The sequence below is a fragment of the Podarcis cretensis genome (genome assembly GCF_951804945.1).
Source record: "Podarcis cretensis genome assembly, chromosome: 1".
In the NCBI taxonomy this organism is placed as follows: domain Eukaryota; kingdom Metazoa; phylum Chordata; class Lepidosauria; order Squamata; family Lacertidae; genus Podarcis; species Podarcis cretensis.
In genome coordinates, this window is record NC_137170.1 from 82489132 (window position 1) to 82509384 (window position 20253).

The following is a 20253-nucleotide window of genomic DNA, read 5'->3' on the forward strand; positions in this document are numbered from 1 at the left end:
AATATAGTTCGGCCCGCCACATGGTCTGAGGGATGGTGGACCGGCCCACAGCTGAAAAAGGTTGCTGACCCCTGTTGTAGCCCCTTTCAAAATTAGGCACTATTACTGCTAGGCTGAATAGGCACAAAAACAAGAGTCAGGAAGAGCTGATACTATGAAGTGTGCCTAAGCATTAGACAAACTAAAAACACAGCTACATACTGCCGATCTAGCTAAGTGGACATAAAAACAGTCCCTTTTAATAAATTCCAGAGGGTTAGCCTTGTTAGTCTGTTGCATGTCAGTCTGTCATTTAATAAAGATCAATTCAACAACTCTTCACTACTCACATGTTAAAGCATTTCAGGCAAAAGGAGGCTTCATGGTGGGAAACAGAAGATGGAAGAGGATACAGACTACGTTCATTTTTAATTACTGGTATTAAGCCATCTTGCACTGATGGGGTTTTGTTTCAGCCTCGAGTCCTTCCAAACCACACAAGTTTAAGGAGGGGACTCAAAATTAAGAATTGTTGCAAAATTTGTTCATAAACGTGAAATTTCTTTTTCATTTGAGGCTGAATCTTCGTTATATAATTGTATTTATACACTGCACCAAACTGCAAGGGTTGAGAGAAAGTCACACAACACTTTATCTTAAGCAATGTTTACAAGAGACCTGTACAGCAAGCCAGTATTATCATCCCTATGTGAAGACGGGAGGCTGTGGATGAGAGAATAAAAGGCATGGCTAAGGCCACCCAGTGAGTCTGTGGGCAAAATGGAGATTTGAACTAGGGGCTTTATTAGATTGCACTCTTAGCTACTAGGCTACGTCAGTTCACAATTACACACAGGTCATCTGGTGAAGGGCAGCTATGACTTCAGCACATGCTTAGGGTTTGTGGACCCGTAAGGTCTGCTCTACATGCTTCCACAGACAGCTTTGTTACTGTACTCTACCACTTCTACATAAACCTGCATTCAGGTTAATCTGCCACATCACAGCATGTGAGGACGTTGGCAACATCATTAGTGTGCTTAACTCTCGGAAGCAAGGAAGAGTACAAAGTGATGTCAAATCCCAGGCTTGATCAATGTATTAAACTGACCCTTAAGTCCGTGGAAGATTATACTGCCATTCAGCCTGTCAACAACAGAAGTGTACTGGGCATGTCTTAATAATTAATTGTGTAGGATAATATCCCTATGTGCAATAGGTAAAGGTAGTTAGATCTGACATGCAGAATTTCAGCACATCTGGGGATGTGCAAAGGGAACATCATTAGTAAAAAATAAGGCAGTTTCGCCAGTTAGTCTGGAACCACAAATAAAAAGGTGTATGGAAAGGTTATAGAGGAAGAAAAGCAAGAAAAATCACAGATTTGGGGAAACTACAGAAAAGAGATGGATACAGGACTGAAAATAGGAAACACAGAACACAAATGTAGAAATAAGGGAAGTGATGTTGGGGATATACGAAGAGGAGAGAGAAAAACTGGGAAAGGATTCCCAAAGGCAACAGGCATTGTGCTCCCTTCTAAAAAACCAATGCTCAAGTTCAAGACTTTAACATTTTACTGAATGGTTAATGAAAGCCACCACTCTCCAGGCTGCTGTTGGCTTTTCAGAGCAGCAACAACGATAACACACTTTTCTCCTGTGGGGACTAATAGCAGCTTCAGGGAGGGAGGGGGGGTTGGGTGGGACTTATTTTGTGAAACCATAACAGGGAAAGGGTCAAACATCTCATTTTCTAATCAGAGATCACAAATCCAATCAATTTAGAAGTTCCCAGGTGCATTATAAAAATGGGGGGAAACCCAGACGATCTAAACACATGACCCCCTCTCATGTAACATGCAGTTTGGCCCTCACATATCTTTAAAATATATATATATTAGGAATACGCCTTTCAAGTGTAGACAAATACTGTAAAAAGTGGAGACAAATGTGTCTGATGCATGTACTCCCATGTACACAATGGAGAATAGGTTCATGCCGATATTTCACCTGTGGCAGCTGGCAGTGTGCTACAGGAAAAGGCACCAGTTCCCTGCTTTGTACTAGTGGGTGGCATTTATTTATTTTTATAAACTGCTCTTCTGCTGAGACTGGTACTCCAAACAGCTGCTAACAATTAAAATTCATGACAAAGACACAATGTGGGATGTTACGAATACATGGTGGGAGGGTGAATAATAAGGTACAGTATGACTCTTGGATTGCTTTTGCTACAAGAAACTAACATGGCTACGCCCTTGGGGAAAGGTAATGAAGGCAGAGCCATGAACAAGGCCTTGAACTAGAAGAAGTTGGGCATCTCATTGGCTTATGTCTGGAAGACCTCTTTGTCTGAGAGGCAGAGATTGAGGACAATTCACACAACTACTTATGACACATGTGCCTCTCTGGAATTTATCACACAATTTGGCAACGACCCCCCCCCTTTTGTTGTGAACTGCTTTTGTGAAAGCTTCAATATGTGTCCAATTCACATCTTCCTCAACCCATTTCTGTATGGCTCCCAGGACACCTGCACACCAGCAAACAGGAGCATTTACAAGATCAGCTCTAAAAGGTACTTGCAACGTGTGATATAGATTCCTTCGTGGAGTCTTCTTACTCCATCCATCTATCTTTTTATTACTGACAATGACCACCACAGGATTCTTACTCTCAGTTTTGAATAAGTCTGGAAAGTACCTTTCTGAGTGAGAGAGAAAAGTGAACTTTATGTGTGTGTTTTGAGAAAGAGAAAATAACTTTAGGGCAACAACTCTTTGGCCTGGGGGCAGAATCGGTACCCGGATCCCTCATTCGGAGAGCCACGACGGGAAGCCCTCGGTCTTTGGAGGGAAGTTTGCGGCGTCACAACTTTTGAAACCCTTTTTAAAACAACAGCCCCTTCGTCAAAACTTCCTGCCGTTCAGAGAAGTCCCCGCACCCTTTCGCTCACAAAACTTTGCCGCCCGACGCGCGTCGCGCTGAGGGGGGCCGTCGGCGGGCACGCGGCGCCGTCGGGGCAGCTCTCGCGGCGGACCTCCGAATAAACAACGCCGCTCGAGGGGGAACGAGGAACGGCGCGGGCGTCGAGCTCGGCGTCCCGTCGCGCCGCGTGCGCCGCCTTGGCGCTCACCTACCTTCGAAGAAGCGCCGCAGAGCCTCCTTCTCGTCCACCACCTCCATAGCTGTGCCATGCACCAAGCGGCCGGGCTAGTCTCCGAGCCCGCAGGGGGGCATCCCCCCGGCCAGGGCGCCCCGAGCAGTGGAACGGAGCGCGCGCCTCGCAAGTGACCCTGCCGTCGGCCGCGCTGCCCGGGCTGTGGCCCCGCTTGACCCGCTTGCGCTGAGGTGAGTCTGCCCTCTCTCTCTCGCTCGCTCCCTTTCCTCCCGCTCAGGAGCCGGCGCGCTTCCCCCGGGGAGACGCGCCCCCAGCAGCCTTCCCCGGCGGCCGCCGCGCACCGGCTTCTGCCACGCCGCTTGGCGCTCAACTTCGGCGGGCTGCTGCTGCTGCTGTTGCCGCTGCTGCGCTCTGGCTCTGTGCGGACGCCCCGGCCTCTCCCCTCACGCCCTCCGCCCCTTCTCCCCGCCGCCGCCTCCCGCTCCTCTCGCGGCCGCCACCAGGGCTCCTGCAACTCCGCCGGCCGGAGCTGGCGTTGCCTGGGGCCAAGCTAGAGGGCGCGCCGAGCAGCGAGAGCCTCAGCAGGGTTACGGCGGGCATGGGGTTTCCTCTCCCCCCCCCCCCCGCCGAAGGTTTGTTTATTGGCTTCTTTATTCCTCGAAGGATTTATACTACGCCTTTCCAGTTCCAAAGTGGGAGCGCCTTAAAGCCTTGCCCCGCGGCGCCACCCCTCCCCCAAGGGTACGATTAGGTCCGGGGCGCCGCTCAGAGGAATAGGCAAAAGTGGCCCGGAAAGCGGCAGGTCTAGATTGCCACATTTTTGTGTAAGGAACACACGCGGATATCTGAGAGAGGGATCATTCAGTTCGGACATTCAATGCACATGACTTCCCCCAAAGAGTTCTGGGAACTGTAGTTTCCTTCGCACCCAGTGCCCTTAACAAACTACAGTTCCCAATATTGTTTTTTTTTGGGGGGGAGTCATATGCTCTTAATGTGTGTCAGGATGTGCTTTGAATATATGATGTAGCTCTGAGTCAAAAATGTATGCATGTAACTATCATTTAATCCTGGGGAGGGAAACCTTTGCCGGCGCAAGGACTGCATTCGTTTGGGGGGGGGCATATGTCTGTCAGTGGTGGGCAGGGAGGGCTAGAAGCAAGAGTGCATAGAGCAACTAATGTAAATTTTAACTTTGTACAGTAAACGATAGTTTCCACACAATCTTGCACATCTTTTTCTATCCTCCATTCAAACAAGAGACATCATTGAAGGACACATTCCATCCAGGCAAAAACATTCAAAGAGGGTGTGAAGTAGGGCCAGGACAGGCTGTGGCCTGGAGAGCATTCCAAGGGCCAGATAGGACCCGAGGGCCACATTTAGCCACCCTGCACTCGAGGTTCCTCTCTCCGATTGGTATCATAATGCTCTGTGTTTTATTGTATTCTAACTACTCTTTTTAGCTAGTTTGTTTTTTATTTTTATTTTTTGCATTTTTATTTCACATAAACAAACATATAATCCCCTTTGATCCCCCCCCTTGTGGATCTTAATATAATGATTTTCCCCTCGGCATCTCTTTCATAACTCTATTCTTATAAATCCTTTGTCATTCCATAGTTCAAATTTTTGCTACAAGTTTTCTGTCAATCCTACCAATGTATGTAATTGTTTGCAGTAGTTTTTCAAATAAATTATAAACTTTCCTTCTTCTTTATGAAAGACCTTCCTGGTTTCTGATTCTTCCTGTCAGTATTGCCATCTCAGTATAGTTCATCTGCCACTCTTTTTTGTACTATCTTTCTACTTCAGGAAGCTAGTTTGTTTTTATTACTTTATATTTTGTAATGATGTTTTTAAAATGTTGTAAGCCGCCTTGGGAGAGAGGCAGTATATAAACTGAATCTTGCACAGCTGTGATAGTGAGGGAGACTTTTGTCCATGAACAGCATGGGGGGAGGAGGGTCTTATGGGGCATCCTGCCCACATTCACACATCCAGCATTCGTACCCGTATGGTTGATGGTATTGAAAGCTGCCTTGGGAGAATCGACATGGCCACAACACACACACACAGAGCAAACAAGCAACTGGCCCAATCAAACAGGGTGAGCAGAAGGCAGACAATAAAGAAGAGTTACAGTTTAGGGTCACTCACACTGGCATATCTGTATTTGCTACTCAGCTTGTAAAGAGAGCCACCACGAAACCCAGCCTCCCAGAGGATGTGATTTAGCAAACCTGGGTTTGATGAATTCATAAGTTACCTTTAGTTTTCACATACACTTGTAAAATAGTTTGTGGTGACCTTAGAAATATAATACAGTACAGTGGTACCTCGGGTTAATTTGTTCCGGAGGTCCGTTCTTAACCTGAAACTGTTCTTAACCTGAAGCACCACTTTAGCTAATGGGGTCTCCTGCTGCTGCCGCGCCGCCGGAGCACAATTTCTGTTCTCATCCTGAAGCAAAGTTCTTAACCTGAAGCACTATTTCTGGGTTAGCGGAGTCTGTAACCTGAAGCATATGTAAACTGAAACATATGTAACCTGAGGTACCACTGTACTTGGAAGTGACTGCCAAATACTAGAAAGAATTTACCCTCCAGGCATAGGATTTCAAATAAAAGCTTCCTTAGAACTTGATAAATTTTATGTATTATTTTAGGAATTTAATGAATTATATTGGAGTAGTTGTCTTGCAGGCAATGCACATTTACTCTCAGGTAAATGTACACATTATATTTACCTGAGAGTAAGACCTATGAAGGGTAATGGGACTGATTTCCTGGTACAGAAGGAGCCAAATTGATGTTCTCCAGATGTTCCTGGACTACAGTTCCCATCACCCCTGAACTTTGGACGGAGGCACTCTCCAACATCCAGAGAGCACCACTAAGTGAGTTTAGGATTGCAGCCTTTTAAGTCTTGTTGTGCATTTCCGTGCCCTCTTACATGGAACGAAGTGAGATTTTCTCTAAGTAAACATACATGTGGCTGTATTCACTTCCACAGGTTACAGCCAATTGTTTCTTCAGAAGTTACATTTTAGAGGTTCTAATCATTGACATCTTGTGCTAATAAAAAAATAGCTAAAGATTAAAATGAATTTGAGCAACATTTTAGGCAGGTACACGTGCATATTTTACTTTCCTCCAGCTCTGATAAGTAGAAACAATTGCATGTTACTCAACCAATGTCCAGCCTGGCTATGAATTGCTGCACTAGCATGAGATGTCAGTTTGGTACAGCAATTGTGGTACCTAATAATAGCTCAGAGCACTTTCTGTTACATAGATGCAAGTCAAGATCTGCCTCCCACAACCCCCTTCAGTTCCTCCTTCAAATCTTAATACATGGCTAGTGTCTGAAGGCTGATGACCTTCAGAATTTTAAGGACAGTTTGTATCTCCAGAAAACCCACACCACATTCCTCTTTCCCCACCCCTCTGATTCATTGCCCACTGAAGGTGAAAGGGATTTTTTCCACATCAGCACAACAATATAATCCGTCCCCTTATGGCAATAAACTATCTTTTACACTGATGGTTGTCACTTTAAAGGGAGGGAACATTTTCACCCTTGTTCATGTGATCATCTCACCACCAGAATATTTTTTTTGGGGGGGGGGAGGCGGAATGGAGAGCTCTTTTTCAGGACAAGGGGGTCAACTTACAGGATTCTTGTTTTGACTCACCTTCACATAGAATCACAGAGACCCTGGAAGAGACTAAATCATCCTTGACAGATGGCTATCCAACCTTTGCTTAAAAATCTCCAGTGAATGAGAGTCCACCACCTTGCAAGAGAGTTTGTTGCACTGTTAAATAGTTCTTACTGTCAGAAAGCTCTTCCTGGTGTTTAGTAGGAATCTCTGTTATTGTAACTTGAATCCATTGGTTCCGGTCCAACCCTCCAGAGCTTGCTCCATTTCCCGTGTGACAGCCCTTTAGATATTTGAAGATGGCTATTGTATCTCCAGTTCTGGGCACCACAATTTAAGAAGCATATTGACAGGCTGGAACATGTGCAGAGGAGGGTGACCAAGAAGATCTGGAAATCAAGCCTTATGAGAAATGGTTGAAGGAGCTGGGTTGGAGAAGAGAAGACTGACGGGCGCTCTTCACTTCTGTCTGTTACTGAACTAGCCATGGCATCTAAGCCACAAGAAAGTGCATATGGAAAGACATCAAAACCCCGAGGTCCATCAACCACAGCCAGGTGCAAAATAGTTTTTCAGGGTGTGGAGCCAACTATTGCAGCCCATACTTTGGAATGACCTGCAGATACAACTACAAACTAATTTTGAATGAGGCAGCCTTTTTGTTGTTGCCATTGTTGGACAATTTCAAGTCAGAACTCGATGACTATATGAATCTATAGAGGTTTTAAAAGTTTGTAAAAGTTTACATTTCCTCTCTTTCAGATCTGACTTCTTTTCCTTCCCTATTTCTTGGTTTTTTCAAGTTGTTGTAAGTTAATGACATAAACCAGTGACTTAATAAACAAGCAAAATGGAGACAAAAATACTCTACAAATTCTGCTGAAGCTAAGAGCTTCCATGTCTGTTTCCTCAGTTCAATAAAGCTGCAGCTTTGGGAGGAGCTGTTGCTTCAGCAACAAAGCAGCTCAGAATAGGAATTTATGTAGGAGTCTTCACTCTGTCTTGACTAACAGCCAGACCCTCATCTGGGCAGGTGCTTCTATGGGTTCTACCCCTGACATCTAAGTAGTATTATGTGCTACTAACTAGGAACTTTAGAGACAGCTCTGAAGCTTCTGCCTGACTTTCTGACTCCTCTGCTCTTGGAGAAATTGGAGATAGGGAGAAGCAGAGACACAGAGAGACAGTGCTGACCAGTAACCCAGGCAACTGCTGTAGGGACCTCTAGCTCTCAAGCAGGGATATTTGGAAACATTGATTCTTCGTGGTCATTGGCAGCATGGTGATCTACTGGAGGGTCCTGCTCCACTTCTCTGACATTTAAGGTCTGGCTAGGGCTGAACACTGACACTCTACTATGTACATGTGCATGTCATATGCACACATGTCTTTGAAAACATATCTTTGCTCTTCCAGTGCTTCTTGAATCTGCTCCCAGAGCCAGAAGCTGCAAAGAGACACAGAAGCAGCCACAGCCCGCATGAAGAAGCCCCGGCCTGTGAGAGGCAAAGAACTGGCTGCTCTGACATCCATTTATGAATCACAGTTGTTTCCTCAGAGATCTGTTGTGACTCAGAGATTCAGAAGCAGAGTAGCAATGAAAATAACTAAGGCCTGGGTAGAAACTTGTAAATACTTCCAACCATTCTTTGTAGCTCTTGTCTGTTTTATTATATTTTCCGTATATTGTAAGCCACTTCAAGTAGGCAGGAAAGAAATACTCATGAAATGCATGTGAACACCACAAAACTCAACATGGAGAATGGGATTATCACCTTCTATGGTGCTGTGTTGATGAGATGATAATAATAATACTGTAAAAAAGTAATTTTATTATTTATACACCACCTATCTGACTGGGTTTCCACAGCCACTCTGGGTGGCTTACAGAATATATCTAAACATAACAAAACATCAAACATTATAAACTTCCCAATACAGGGCTGCCTTCAGACGTCTTCTAAAAGTTATGTAGTTCTTTATCTTTTTGACATCTGAAAGGAGGGTGTTCCAAGGGTAAGGTGGTTTCGAATCCAAGCCAAAATATGGTATAAGGGCCTTGCTGAAGTAATTTTATTTTACAAATACAAATATTGAGATAGGAAGCAAAACAACCTTACACTGACATGCATTGAACACAGAGTAATACTGTAAAAGTCCATACTGTACTCAGTTCAGTGGTGGCAAAGGGTTTACTTAGCAAATAGGGCACCCAAACTTTTATATCACAAGTCTAACCTGAAATCAAGTTTACATTGTTGAGAGAAATGACTCAAAGAAAGGACATTACCGTGTGTATCATGCAACTTCCATAGAGGAAATTCTAATTCTAATTTACTAAATGCAAATAGCATGTGTGGAAATACAGGTAAAAGACAAAACAATGAAAACAAAAATGATTTCAAAATGTCTTATTGTGTTCATTGCTGAATGTTCTACCTTCTGTTTCAGATAAGCCTTGCTGAATCTGGTGACTCACTTCTGCATAGATGTTATGCAAGCGTGCTTGCTATGGTAGAAAGTAAGTCCCAGTAAATTCCCTGCAAGTAACTTCCGAGTAAATAGGTTTAGAATCAATGCAATTAGCATTGGGTCCAAGTTTTTTTCAGAGACATCTCCCTAATGGTGCATCTTTGTCAGTCAAATCTATTCAGATATATATTTCCAAAAAAAAGAAGGGAAGGAAGAGGGGGGAAATTGCTACAGACTTTAATTTTTAACTTGGGTTTGCAAAACCTCTAAACTTTCTCCCTTTTTTCTTCTGAACAGGCAGGGAGAGGATTAATATTTCTCTTTTTCTCCAGATGTGCTCACAATCAATAATATAATGCCTCAAACACACACACATTACAGTATCTAAATGAAGTTACAGTTATCTGACCACAGTTAACCAAAGGCAGAGGCCCTGCCAGGCAAAGACTGTGGGCCCATTCTCTTCTGGGCAGATAAAGCACACAATGAGGTTTTGTCCAGCCCCACAAACCAATTCAGAATGGCAGATTCTCTTATATATATAAATATATTTTTCTCTCTTGCACAGCTGTGCAGTGACCAATTCTTCTCCAGGGAGGGGGTGAGAGAATGAGAGGGGGCTGAGGTTTGGGGAGAGTAATAGGACTATTCTTTCAGGATTGGAAAGCAAAAGCTCAGCAGCCTTTTCTAACCCCCCCTGCCCCACCACCCCAACTCTTTCTGTTAAGACAATTGTTATCCTTTACCCTTTCCCTTCCTCTTCCCTCCCCATGCCCTTCATAGAGACACATTTCAGGCAGCCGGGGAGGAATCAAAACATTTTTGTTGGTTTATTCCATTTACAAAACCGAATTCAGTACTACCATATCCAAATGTTTCCCCAAATCAAGAAATGGGGGGATGTAACAGCTGGTTTCTGTTCTCTTTATGAATCCGTGAAACGAAGTCTTTAATTCCCTTGAATGTAGGGGAAACGACACTCACACTGCAACCCAGGGCCATAAAAATGTGAGACTGTCATAAGGAGAAAAGAAAAAAGAAGCCTATCTGCATCCTATGGCTGTAGTTTCCCAGGGAACATTTAAGTAAGGAACTTTGCCCTCCAAAAATTGAGTCTTTGCACCCAAACATCATGGCTGTACACATGTTTATTGATATTTTAAAAGTATTCTAAAGATTCTTGGAGCAGGGCTTCCTTTTGCAGAAACCATGCTCATCCCTGATCAGCAAGCCTTGTTCTTCTCTATATTTAGCATTCTAGCTTTAATTATTTCTACTGGCACACTGACAGATCTAGAAGTTCGCAAACCAGAACACTTCTGGGTTTGCAGGGTTTGGTTCCAAGTTGTTTGAGTACCAAGGCGTTTGAGAACCAAGGTACCACTGTATAATGGTACCTCGGGTTAAGTACTTAATTCGTTCTGGAAGTCCGTACTTAACCTGAAACTGTTTTTAACCTGAAGCACCACTTTAGCTAATGGGGCCTCCTGCTGCTGCTGTGCCGCCGGAGCACGATTTCTGTTCTCATCCTGAAGCAAAGTTCTTAACCTGAAGCACTATTTCTGGGTTAGCGGAGTGTGTAACCTGAAGTGTATGTAACCTGAAGCGTATGTAACCTGAGGTATCACTGTAGTTGAATCTGGCTCCATGTCTTTTATTGGCTTCTGAAATAATAGCCAAAACGAAAACAAACTACAGAGGGGGAAATCATGGAACTCTTTTGTGTTTATTTGAATCTAAATCAGACTATTTGCCTGGTAACCCAGAATTGTCTGTTCTTTTGACTGCTCTGGTTTTCCAGGATGTCAGGTGATGGTCTCCCACAGCCTTGCTACCTGAAATGCTTTTTTTGTTTCTCTGTTATATGGCAGAGAGTGAGCTTGGGACCTTCTACATGCAAGGTGGAGTGGTGGCCCCTCCCCATAAAACATTAAGGGCCAAATAACACGTGGCATTTTCAATGTGGTTGACCCTGGAGTGCAACATTAGTCATCAGCCAAAGCTCCCAGAGCTGCTGTGCTCCGATGGAGAACAGCAGCTGTAGGGACCAACTCTGACCAGGATTATAATAGCATGGGGAACCAAGGGCAAAGCTCCCTCTGCCCCAGTGCCATGATCTCGATTCTGCTCAGGGCTCCCCGTGGCAGCAGCTTGTAAAAGAAAAATCCTGCACACCAGGGGTATCCATGTGACACATATTTTGCAGTTATCTGGATCTTGCATCTCAAGACAGAGGAGTTCCTTGAAGTTTTATACAGGGCTTTCCTCTGCTTGGACAATAAACCAGTAAACAGATGTAAAGAATAAGTCTCTCATTATAAAGCGTGAGTTATGGCTCTGATTAGAAACGGTCAATGATAACAACATTTTGGCTGCGAAAGAGACACTGGCCAGAATCCAGCAGAGACAGGCGCCCTTATGCTCCACCAATTTCAGTTTTGTGTGATGTGTGACAGTAATAGAACCACATAGCAGATGCAGGAGGAGTGTGGGCGTTTGGGACACAGCAGAGCCTCTCCCCCACCCCCCGGTCCTTTACTGAGTCTTGAGATGCCAGATATGTTTGCCACAATAAGCTGCTTCGGGGCTTCTTTGTATGAAGCAATGTTAATGCAGCATTCTCCTTATTATCAGATAATACGTATGAGGGAAGATGCATTTTGTCATCATTTGATGCAGCAGGTAGCCTTAATACCCTAAAACCACTAAGTTGTTCACTCCTAGGTCATTGACATTTTATTGGGTTTATTGGCTGTCGTTGCAACAACATTTATGTAATTTGCAGCCAAGATTGCTCTCTTCCTGATGAATGATGCCAACATTTATGGATGTGTGGGTGAGAGAGAACCACCTGCTATTCTCCTGAGGCTGATTGACCCACCTGTATCATACCAGCCCCGGTAGTAACTACTGAGAAGCTGGTGAAATCTGCCTTGTGCCAAAGGCAACCCTTCTGTTTATAGAACTGGTGCCAAGGTTTACAGAGAAATGCAACAATATGCTTTTCTACCAGTAGGGCTCCTAAATATGCATATTTAAAGTTCAACTATTCTTCTCCGAACTTTGATGATATGAAATTAGGTACAATGGTCTGGCACATCCAATTATTTCCATTCTTTGGGAGTCTTTCCTCCCCCCCCCCCCAAGAAGGAGTGATCATTTGAGGATCTTAATTAAAGTCAGTGGGAAGTTGGCTTACCTTTAACGGTCAGGCAGCATTGCGGCCTGGGAACACCAAACTAAGGAGGATTGCAGCCTGCCTGCAGATCGGCCAATTGCAGGCAAGCATAGGCAGCAATTCCCCAGAGGGCGGGCCCAACTGGCTAACAGGCATCACTTGGGCCCACTCCCCAGGGGATAAATTGAGGCCTGCCCAGGCCTCCTTCCCAGTTTGTTGTCACACACCTTGGTGCCCACTATGTCTTTGAAATTATGTGTTAGCATGAGAGACTGAGGAACAACTAGATTTTATATTTTAAGAAATAAAGGAGCAGCTGTTGTTGCTGCTTGGTCCCAGTCCTGCATTCTGCAACCTGCCTTGCATGTGGTGAGGGTCCTCCAGTTATATCTGTGTCACTTCTCCCTCAGCCTATCTTAAATACAGTTGAAAACTCCAGGCTTTAGGTAATACCATAATTCCCACATTCCCCACCCCTTTGTTGCTGCCCCTGTTTTGTTTTAATGTCAAGCCTAAGGGAGAGTCCCAGGAGCTCAGGAGCTGGCTCACAACTTGGGGACATTTTGATTGGCTTTTGAAAAAGATATTACCATATTGATGCTTGTGGGATTTTTCCCTAATGGATCATTGTGGCTACCTATATTTTTTGTCTGCTTTCCACAGTAACAGGCAACTTTATACTAATTATCTACCTAAATTTTATCCCACATATCCTTCAGAAAGGACAGGGTGTCTTCTCTATAGATCTCTTGTCACTATGTCCATTTTAACACCAATTTTCTGTAACTCAACCTGATATCAGCATCTGCATTGTCACTGCAAGATTCTGGGAACATCCTGTGGTTTTTACATGATAAATCTCCCACTGACTCTTCAGTTAACTGCAAAAAGCTGCTCCTATAATTGTGAGGCACTGGACATTACATACATCAAATGCAAATTTGACCAATGTGATTCCAGCTCTATAATTCCATGAATTTATTATTCTTTGTACCAGCAAAGCTGCCTAACACATGTGAAAAGGTGCAGTTTTCAGAATTAGGTGTATTTTGTTTATGACAAGTGTTTTTGCATCATTTCACAAGCTGGTGTTCAGCAGCAGAACACTTGCAAGTAGTTTGTAGCCAGGAAACCGGATAACTGCAAGTCCCCCCACCCCTGGTCTTATATTTTGGTCTCTCTCACAGTTGGCCCAGCCTCTCACACAGACATGCTTGGAAGAAGAGCTCTTGGGCATTTAAGAAAAGTTAGCCTCACAGCTGAAATGTCCAGTTTCTACTTGAGATTCACTACGTATGCCTATTTAGTTCTGTGTATTGCTAAGAAAAAACTACCATGGCGATGTACAGGAATTCAGCCAGAGAATAGCTAAGGCAAGAGAAAGCTTTCAGTAAACAATGTTCATGCATCTGGTTCATTGCGACCGAATGTTGCTTTTGCAAGTGGCACCAAGGCCAATATTTGAATGCCTACTGTTCCTTAGCTAATCACCAGCACCTCATTGGTCAGAAGTGAAATACAGTGGTGCCCCGCAAGACAAATGCCTCGCAAGATGAAAAACCCGCTAGACGAAAGGGTTTTCCGTTTTTGAGGCGCTTCGCAAAACGAATTTCCCTATGGGCTTGCTTCGCAAGACGAAAACGTCTTGCGAGTCTTGCAATTTTTTTCGCTCCCCCCCCCTTTTTCTAAGCCGCTAATAGCCGCTAAGCCGCTAATAGCGCTAATCCGCTAAGCCGCTAATAGGGTTGCTTCGCAAGACGAAAAAACCGCTAGACGAAGAGACTCGCGGAACGGATTCTTTTCGTCTTGCGAGGCACCACTGTACATTTTTAAAACTGCTTGCTTTTGTTCTCATTGCTGCACTGACAACATCCAGAAGTGACAAACTGAAGGATCATACTATTAATGGTACCATTAATATACCTAGCCTCTGAGCTCTTGGAAATCGCATGGGCAGAAGCACAATGCGGTGTGATCATGCAGAGAACAGCCGCAGCAGAAGGAAAGAGCGCCACCTGCTTGCAAGAAGAAATATGATCAGTACTTGTCACATTTGCAGTCCATGGCACGGAGAGGGCCGTATCACATACTAAAGTTTTTGAACATCTGCATTATTATCTCCAAATAGTGAAACTGCCATGGGCAAAGTAACCCTGAGGGTTGCAGCACTTAGCCTCATTTCCAGTCATAGTGCCGCTCCCCATGTTCAGAGGTGGTACGCCTCTGATTACTAGTGGCTGCTAGCAAGCAACCAGGGGAAACTGCTTTTTAAATGCCTTGTTCCAGGCTTTTCAGAGGCATCTAGCTGCCCACAATTGGAGACAGGATGCTAGACCAGAGAGACCCTGAGCATCTGTCCAGCAGTTCTCTTTTGATATTCTTTATATGCTTCCCATATAATAAAACAGCAATGTGCAAATGAATCTATAGAATGCGAGTATGGCATATGCCACTGAGAGTTTTGTCATTCTTTTCTATCATTCTGCTCATTCAGATATCAGACACAGCAGGAGGGTTGCTTTGAATTCTTGCTAAACCTCTGAGATAGTTTGTTAGGGTTTTTCTGTTCTTTGCAAGCCCTCTGCTCTGCCACTTGAGCATTGTTTTCCTACTGGTTTTAATATTTAGATTTTAATGGGGAATTATTACTATTACTATTATTGTAGTTGGTTGTTTTTTACACCCGGCCACAGCATTTGCTGTGTTGCTATCGCGTTCCAGCTTAGGATCATTCAGTGAAGGTTGCCCTTATAAATCCAACAAGTAAATAAATATTGCTTGTGCAGAGAGTGGGTGGCTGCAAAGGGCCTGCAGAGTTCTAAATGGCACAGGGAACCTGCACAGGTAGAAAAGGCTCCCCACTTTTTATTTATTTAATTTTTATAAAAGATTTCTTAGTTTACAAAAATACGTGCATTGTCTCTTTTTCAAGTTGTGTTTTCTACAGTTCAGTTTCATTTGCTGTAAGGCTTGACAACCATATGTCAGGAGTGCTCTGATGGTGTTTCCTGCTTGGCAGGGGGTTGGACTCGATGGCCCTTGTGGTCTCTTCCAACTCTATGATTCTATGATTCTAAGACATTAGTGTTGCATGCAGTATTAGGTTGGGAAGAAAAGAGGTGGAGGGGGGCGGTGGGTGGGGTGATATTGCTTCTTCTACTTAAGTGCACGTGTGGGGTTTTGTGACAGCGTCATTTGTATGGGTTCTCTTACTATTCGCTTGTTATATTTCCTTGGCGGTGAGAGAGGTTGGGGTTGGCTTAGGGTGTGGTTGGTTGTCTTGATTGGCGGTAGTGAGATTTGTTTATGTGTGTGAGGGGGTGGATTTTTGGATCAGGTTAGCCAGATTGATTCGTATGCTGTCAGCAGATTCTTGTCATTGTCTTTTGGGCTGTGTATGTGATAAAGGCAGCCCTGTTTAGGGAAGTTTTTTAATGTTTTAATGTATTTCTAATCTCCTGTTGGAAGCCACCCAGAGTGGCTGGGAAGACCCAGCCAGATGGGCAGGGTATAAGTAATAAATTATTATTATTATTATTATTATTATTATTATTATTACTATTACTATTATTAAGGGGAGCCATACCAGAGTGAAGGCATCTTCTATTTGTCCCCGTGTCAGTTTCAGTTTATTTGTTAGTTTTTCTAGCAAGGCTGTTTTTCATACTATTTGATACGATTGGTCCATGTTTACTCCTGACAGTTCTCTCCAGTGTCTGACTATGATGCTTCTGGCTGCTGAGAGTAAGTGGGTTATGAGCTCCTTATAATGTAAGTGGGCATTGTTATATTGGAAGATATTCAGTAGGGCCAGTTCTAGGGTGATTTCTAATACCATATACCACATGTGGAGGTATGTGCCTGTGGAGGTGCAGCCTCTCCAGCATTTTGGTGAGGCTCCTGAGCGAATCAATGCTAGTTTCTGTGGTGTTAGGTACCATCTGTAAGTGAAGGTTCCCCACTTCAGTGGTTCTCTGGCAACAAGTGACAGGCCAGGACGGGTTGTGCAACTGTGAGATAAATGCTAAATGGTGAGCCCCTTTGCATCCATGTCACCTTTTTGCAAGAGTAGTATGAAGCATGTGAAGAGGGCTATAAACTGACCCCCTGCTCCAAACTAGGGGAGTATGTAAAATGTAATATTACGTTATACAATTCCAGTTATTTTTTGTTTTGCTGTTTTTGTATCGTTCCTAAGATATTTGTTATATTTTGTGTTTTTGATACATGGTGGCTTTATTAGCCACTGTGAAAGTCTTAGTATTGGCCAGAGTAGTGGAATACTATTTTTTAAAATCAAGTCAAGCAAGAAATTTGAGGAAGCATATCCTTTGGAGCCTTTGGAGAAATCCTGGGCCCTGAAGGATTCCTGCTTGCCCTCATTCATTTGCTTGCTGAGCCAGAGTGGTTTGGAGTGGCTCAAGTGCATAGCTGCTCCAATGCTTTCCTCCCTTGTCTTAAAGACCAGACAGTAGAGTAGGGAAATCCTGATCGAAATGGACCACTGTTGAAGCCGAGAGCCCCTTTAATTCCTCCTCAGAGGTTTCCCTACACTGCTCCAGGACTTGGAAGGGATTTATCGTGATTTTAATATTCTGTTGGGAGCCACCCAGGGTGGCTGGGGAGGCCTGGCCAGATGGGTGGGGTATTATTATTATTATTATTATTATTATTATTATTATTGGTATTCTGATGGAGAAGGACTGAGTGGCTTGGAAAATCGGGGGCTTTGCCCTGCCAGACTTAAAGTTGTACTATGAATCAGCAGCTTTCTGCTGGTTGAAGGATTGGCTACTTCTTGAAAACACTGATGTTCTAGATTTGGAAGGATTTAACAATGCTTTTGGTTGGCATGCATATTTGTGGTATGACAAGGTTAAAATACATAAGGCTTTCAAGAATCATGTTGTCAGAAAAGCAGTGTTCAATGTCTGGTCGAAATATAAAGATTTATTGGAAAATAAGACCCCAAGGTGGTTATCACCAATGGAGGCTAAGGCCCCGAAAAGACTCAATATGGAGGCCAAATGGCCGAAATATTGGGAAATAATAGAAAAAGATGGAGACAATTGGAGGTTGCAGAGTATGGAGAAAATAAAGGATAAAGTGCGAGACTGGTTACATTATGCTCAGATTAAAGAAGTTTTTAAGTTGGACAAAAAGATAGGATTCCAGGTGGAAAAATCAAAGTTAGAAACAGAACTGTTAGAACCCAGCTCTAAGATACTTTCAAGAATGTATAACTTGCTGTTAAAATGGAATACACAGGATGAAACGGTCAAATCAGCTATGATAAAATGGGCACAGGACATAGGGCACAACATTATGTTTGCTGACTGGGAAAAGTTATGGACCACAGGTTTGAGATTTACGGCATGTAATGCCTTGAAAGAAAATATTATGAAAATGATATATAGGTGGTACATGACTCCAGTCAAGCTTGCAAAGATATACCATTTATCTGACAATAAATGTTGGAAGTGTAAAGAAGCTGAAGGAACATTCTTTCACCTCTGGTGGACTTGCCCTAGGGTGAAGGTTTTCTGGGAAATGATATATAATGAGTTGAAAAAGGTATTTAAGTATACCTTCCCTAAGAAACCAGAGACCTTTCTCTTGGGCATTGTCGGCCAGAGTGTGCAAAAGAAGGACCAAACTTTTTTTATGTATGCTACGACAGCAGCAAGGATACTTATCGCTAAATGCTGGAAAACTCAAGATTTGCCCACACTAGAAGAATGGCAGATGCAACTGATGGACTATATGGAACTGGCGGAGATGACTGGCAGAATCCGAGACCTGGGAGAAGAACTGGTGGAGGAGGACTGGAAGAAATTTAAGGACTATCTACAAAAATATTGTAAATTGTATGAATGTTAAGAAAGATGTAAGATTAGTAATAATATGGCTTCAACAAATTAGTTATAAAGAATACAAATTTAAGTGTAATTGGAAGAAAAGATAAATTTTGGTTAAATAGTACTTTATAATTAAATCTTTAAAAGAGTGATTTTAAATTCCAAAATTCGAGATTTGATCTTGGGAAATTATATTATATGAACGGAATCAACTTAATAATTTGCCAGCAATATTTATGAGTTTAGAATGCAGGAACAAGAGGTGTGAGGAAGTCCTAGGATGAGAATGAAATGTGGATATTGGAAAATACTATGTTATTATGTATGTTTTTTATTGTTTTAAAAATTTTAATAAATATTATAAAAAAAAAATGAGTGGCTTGGAAAATCAAATGAGAACAGTCTCCCTTTCCACTTTGATGTTGATCAATATGTTTAGAAGTTGCTGTGGGGGAGGGAGAGCTCTTGACTTCCTATCTGAAAAGCAGTTCTCTTGTTTTTTATTGGAAGCTGCTTTTGACACCTGCTTTTGCAGCATCAGAGGAACTGCAGTTAAAAAGGATGTTCAAAGTCCTCCTGGAAACACACCAAGTTTCAGCAGCCTCCCAAGTGCCCAAGTCTACGCAACTCCCATGCTGGTACTGTGGGGCTCTGTCAAGCTCCTGGCTCATTGGGGAGCTCCAGGCAAGGAAACAGGCCCAGAGACAACTGGTACAAGTCTTGTGAAGGTGACCAAGCACATAATCGTGCCTTCCATAGTGGTTCAGTGAGCTTTTCATAGTGGTATCAGGGTTGCTTTGCCTACTCTGTTTAGGCCAGCCTTAGAGCCCCCTGGTGATTTTGCAAGGCATTTTGAAGACAAGATAGTCCATTGCTGTGTGGACTGGAGTTCCACCACTGATACCATGTCTGTTGTGCAATGCACTACTATCCTGTCCGATTTTTGTGACCCATTTGTTATTGATGCCTGCCTAGCACATGCTCTCTTGACCCATGCCCATCTTGGCTGGTTCATGCTAGGTATTAAAGGTTGACTGGGTGAATTCAGGGTGTGATGAATACTTTGTTGTGTGAGGAGGTGGCGGCTGTGGTGCTTCAGTTGCAGATGCTACTGGATGGAAGTGATTATCTCAAGCCACTTCAGACTTTGTTCAGGCCCTGTTTGGGGACAGCCTCAGCCTTGCTCACTCTGACTGATGGCATTTTTGAAGGACTGGAAGAGTGCAAGTGTTGATTCTCCTGGATCTCTCCTTGACTTTTGTTAGCATTAACCATGATAGTCGTCTATGGATTGGGAGTTGTGGTTGATCTCAGGTGCCACAGGGCATGCTTTTGCCTTAAGTGCTACTTAATATGAATCTGCTGGGGTAGTTTGCTCTACAATTTTATGACTAGAGATCCAGGTGACCTGTGGCTTGGATCAGCTATTCCCAAATTCAGTGATCCACAGAGTTAAGACTACATGGTTTTCGTTTTTGATGTATTTTGTATTCTCATTTTGTATTTTTCTGTGGCAAACCACCATGGGATCTTTGAGCCCAGAGCGGTATACAAATTTTAACAACGACGACATCATTTTACACAAGTGTCCCAAAATCTGCACTGGTTGCTTATTAGTTAGCAAGCCAAGTTCAAGGTTTCAGTGACATTTAAAGTCCTAAACAACCTGGGTCTACAATCCTTAGTGGACCACCTCTTAGTTTTTAAGTGTTTGTTTTGTACACCACTCATTTTTATTTATAAGATATAGTTGTGTTTTGCTTGTATTTATTTTGAAGAAAATTTATTTGAATATTGAACTTTGTTCTATTGCTTTCATGTAAACCACTCAAGAGATGTTTATGAAATTACGTGGTGTATTTTTTATAGATGTTTTATTACAGGAGAGTCAGTAGCTTATTAAAGAACTTTTCTCCTTATGTTTGTCATGAGGAACATTGTCTCCTTAAGCTTACAGTTTCAAATGGTAGACTGGAGAG

General features: G+C 43.2%; 1 protein-coding gene and 2 long non-coding RNA genes across 7 annotated transcripts in view; 1 reads left to right on the forward strand and 2 right to left on the reverse strand.

Moving 5' to 3' along the window:
* Positions 1 to 3290, reverse strand: part of MYRF (myelin regulatory factor) — a 99292-nt gene extending 96002 nt beyond the window's left edge. For all 4 annotated transcript variants that reach the window (XM_079956218.1, XM_079956216.1, XM_079956217.1 and 1 more), the window contains exon 1: positions 3122 to 3290. In XM_079956218.1, the coding sequence (XP_079812344.1) occupies positions 3122 to 3167 (46 nt within the window). In that variant the 5' untranslated portion in view covers positions 3168 to 3290. The remainder of the gene's footprint in view (positions 1 to 3121) is intronic.
* LOC307205047 overlaps positions 3196 to 20253 on the forward strand; it is a 40169-nt gene continuing 23111 nt past the window's right edge. For both annotated transcript variants that reach the window (XR_013833812.1, XR_013833813.1), the window contains exon 1: positions 3196 to 3332. This is a non-coding gene — a long non-coding RNA (uncharacterized lncRNA). The remainder of the gene's footprint in view (positions 3333 to 20253) is intronic.
* Positions 10046 to 10622, reverse strand: LOC307205096. Its single transcript, XR_013833862.1, has 2 exons — positions 10556 to 10622; positions 10046 to 10252 (listed from the first exon to the last, which is right to left on the reverse strand). It is a non-coding gene; the product is annotated as an uncharacterized lncRNA (long non-coding RNA).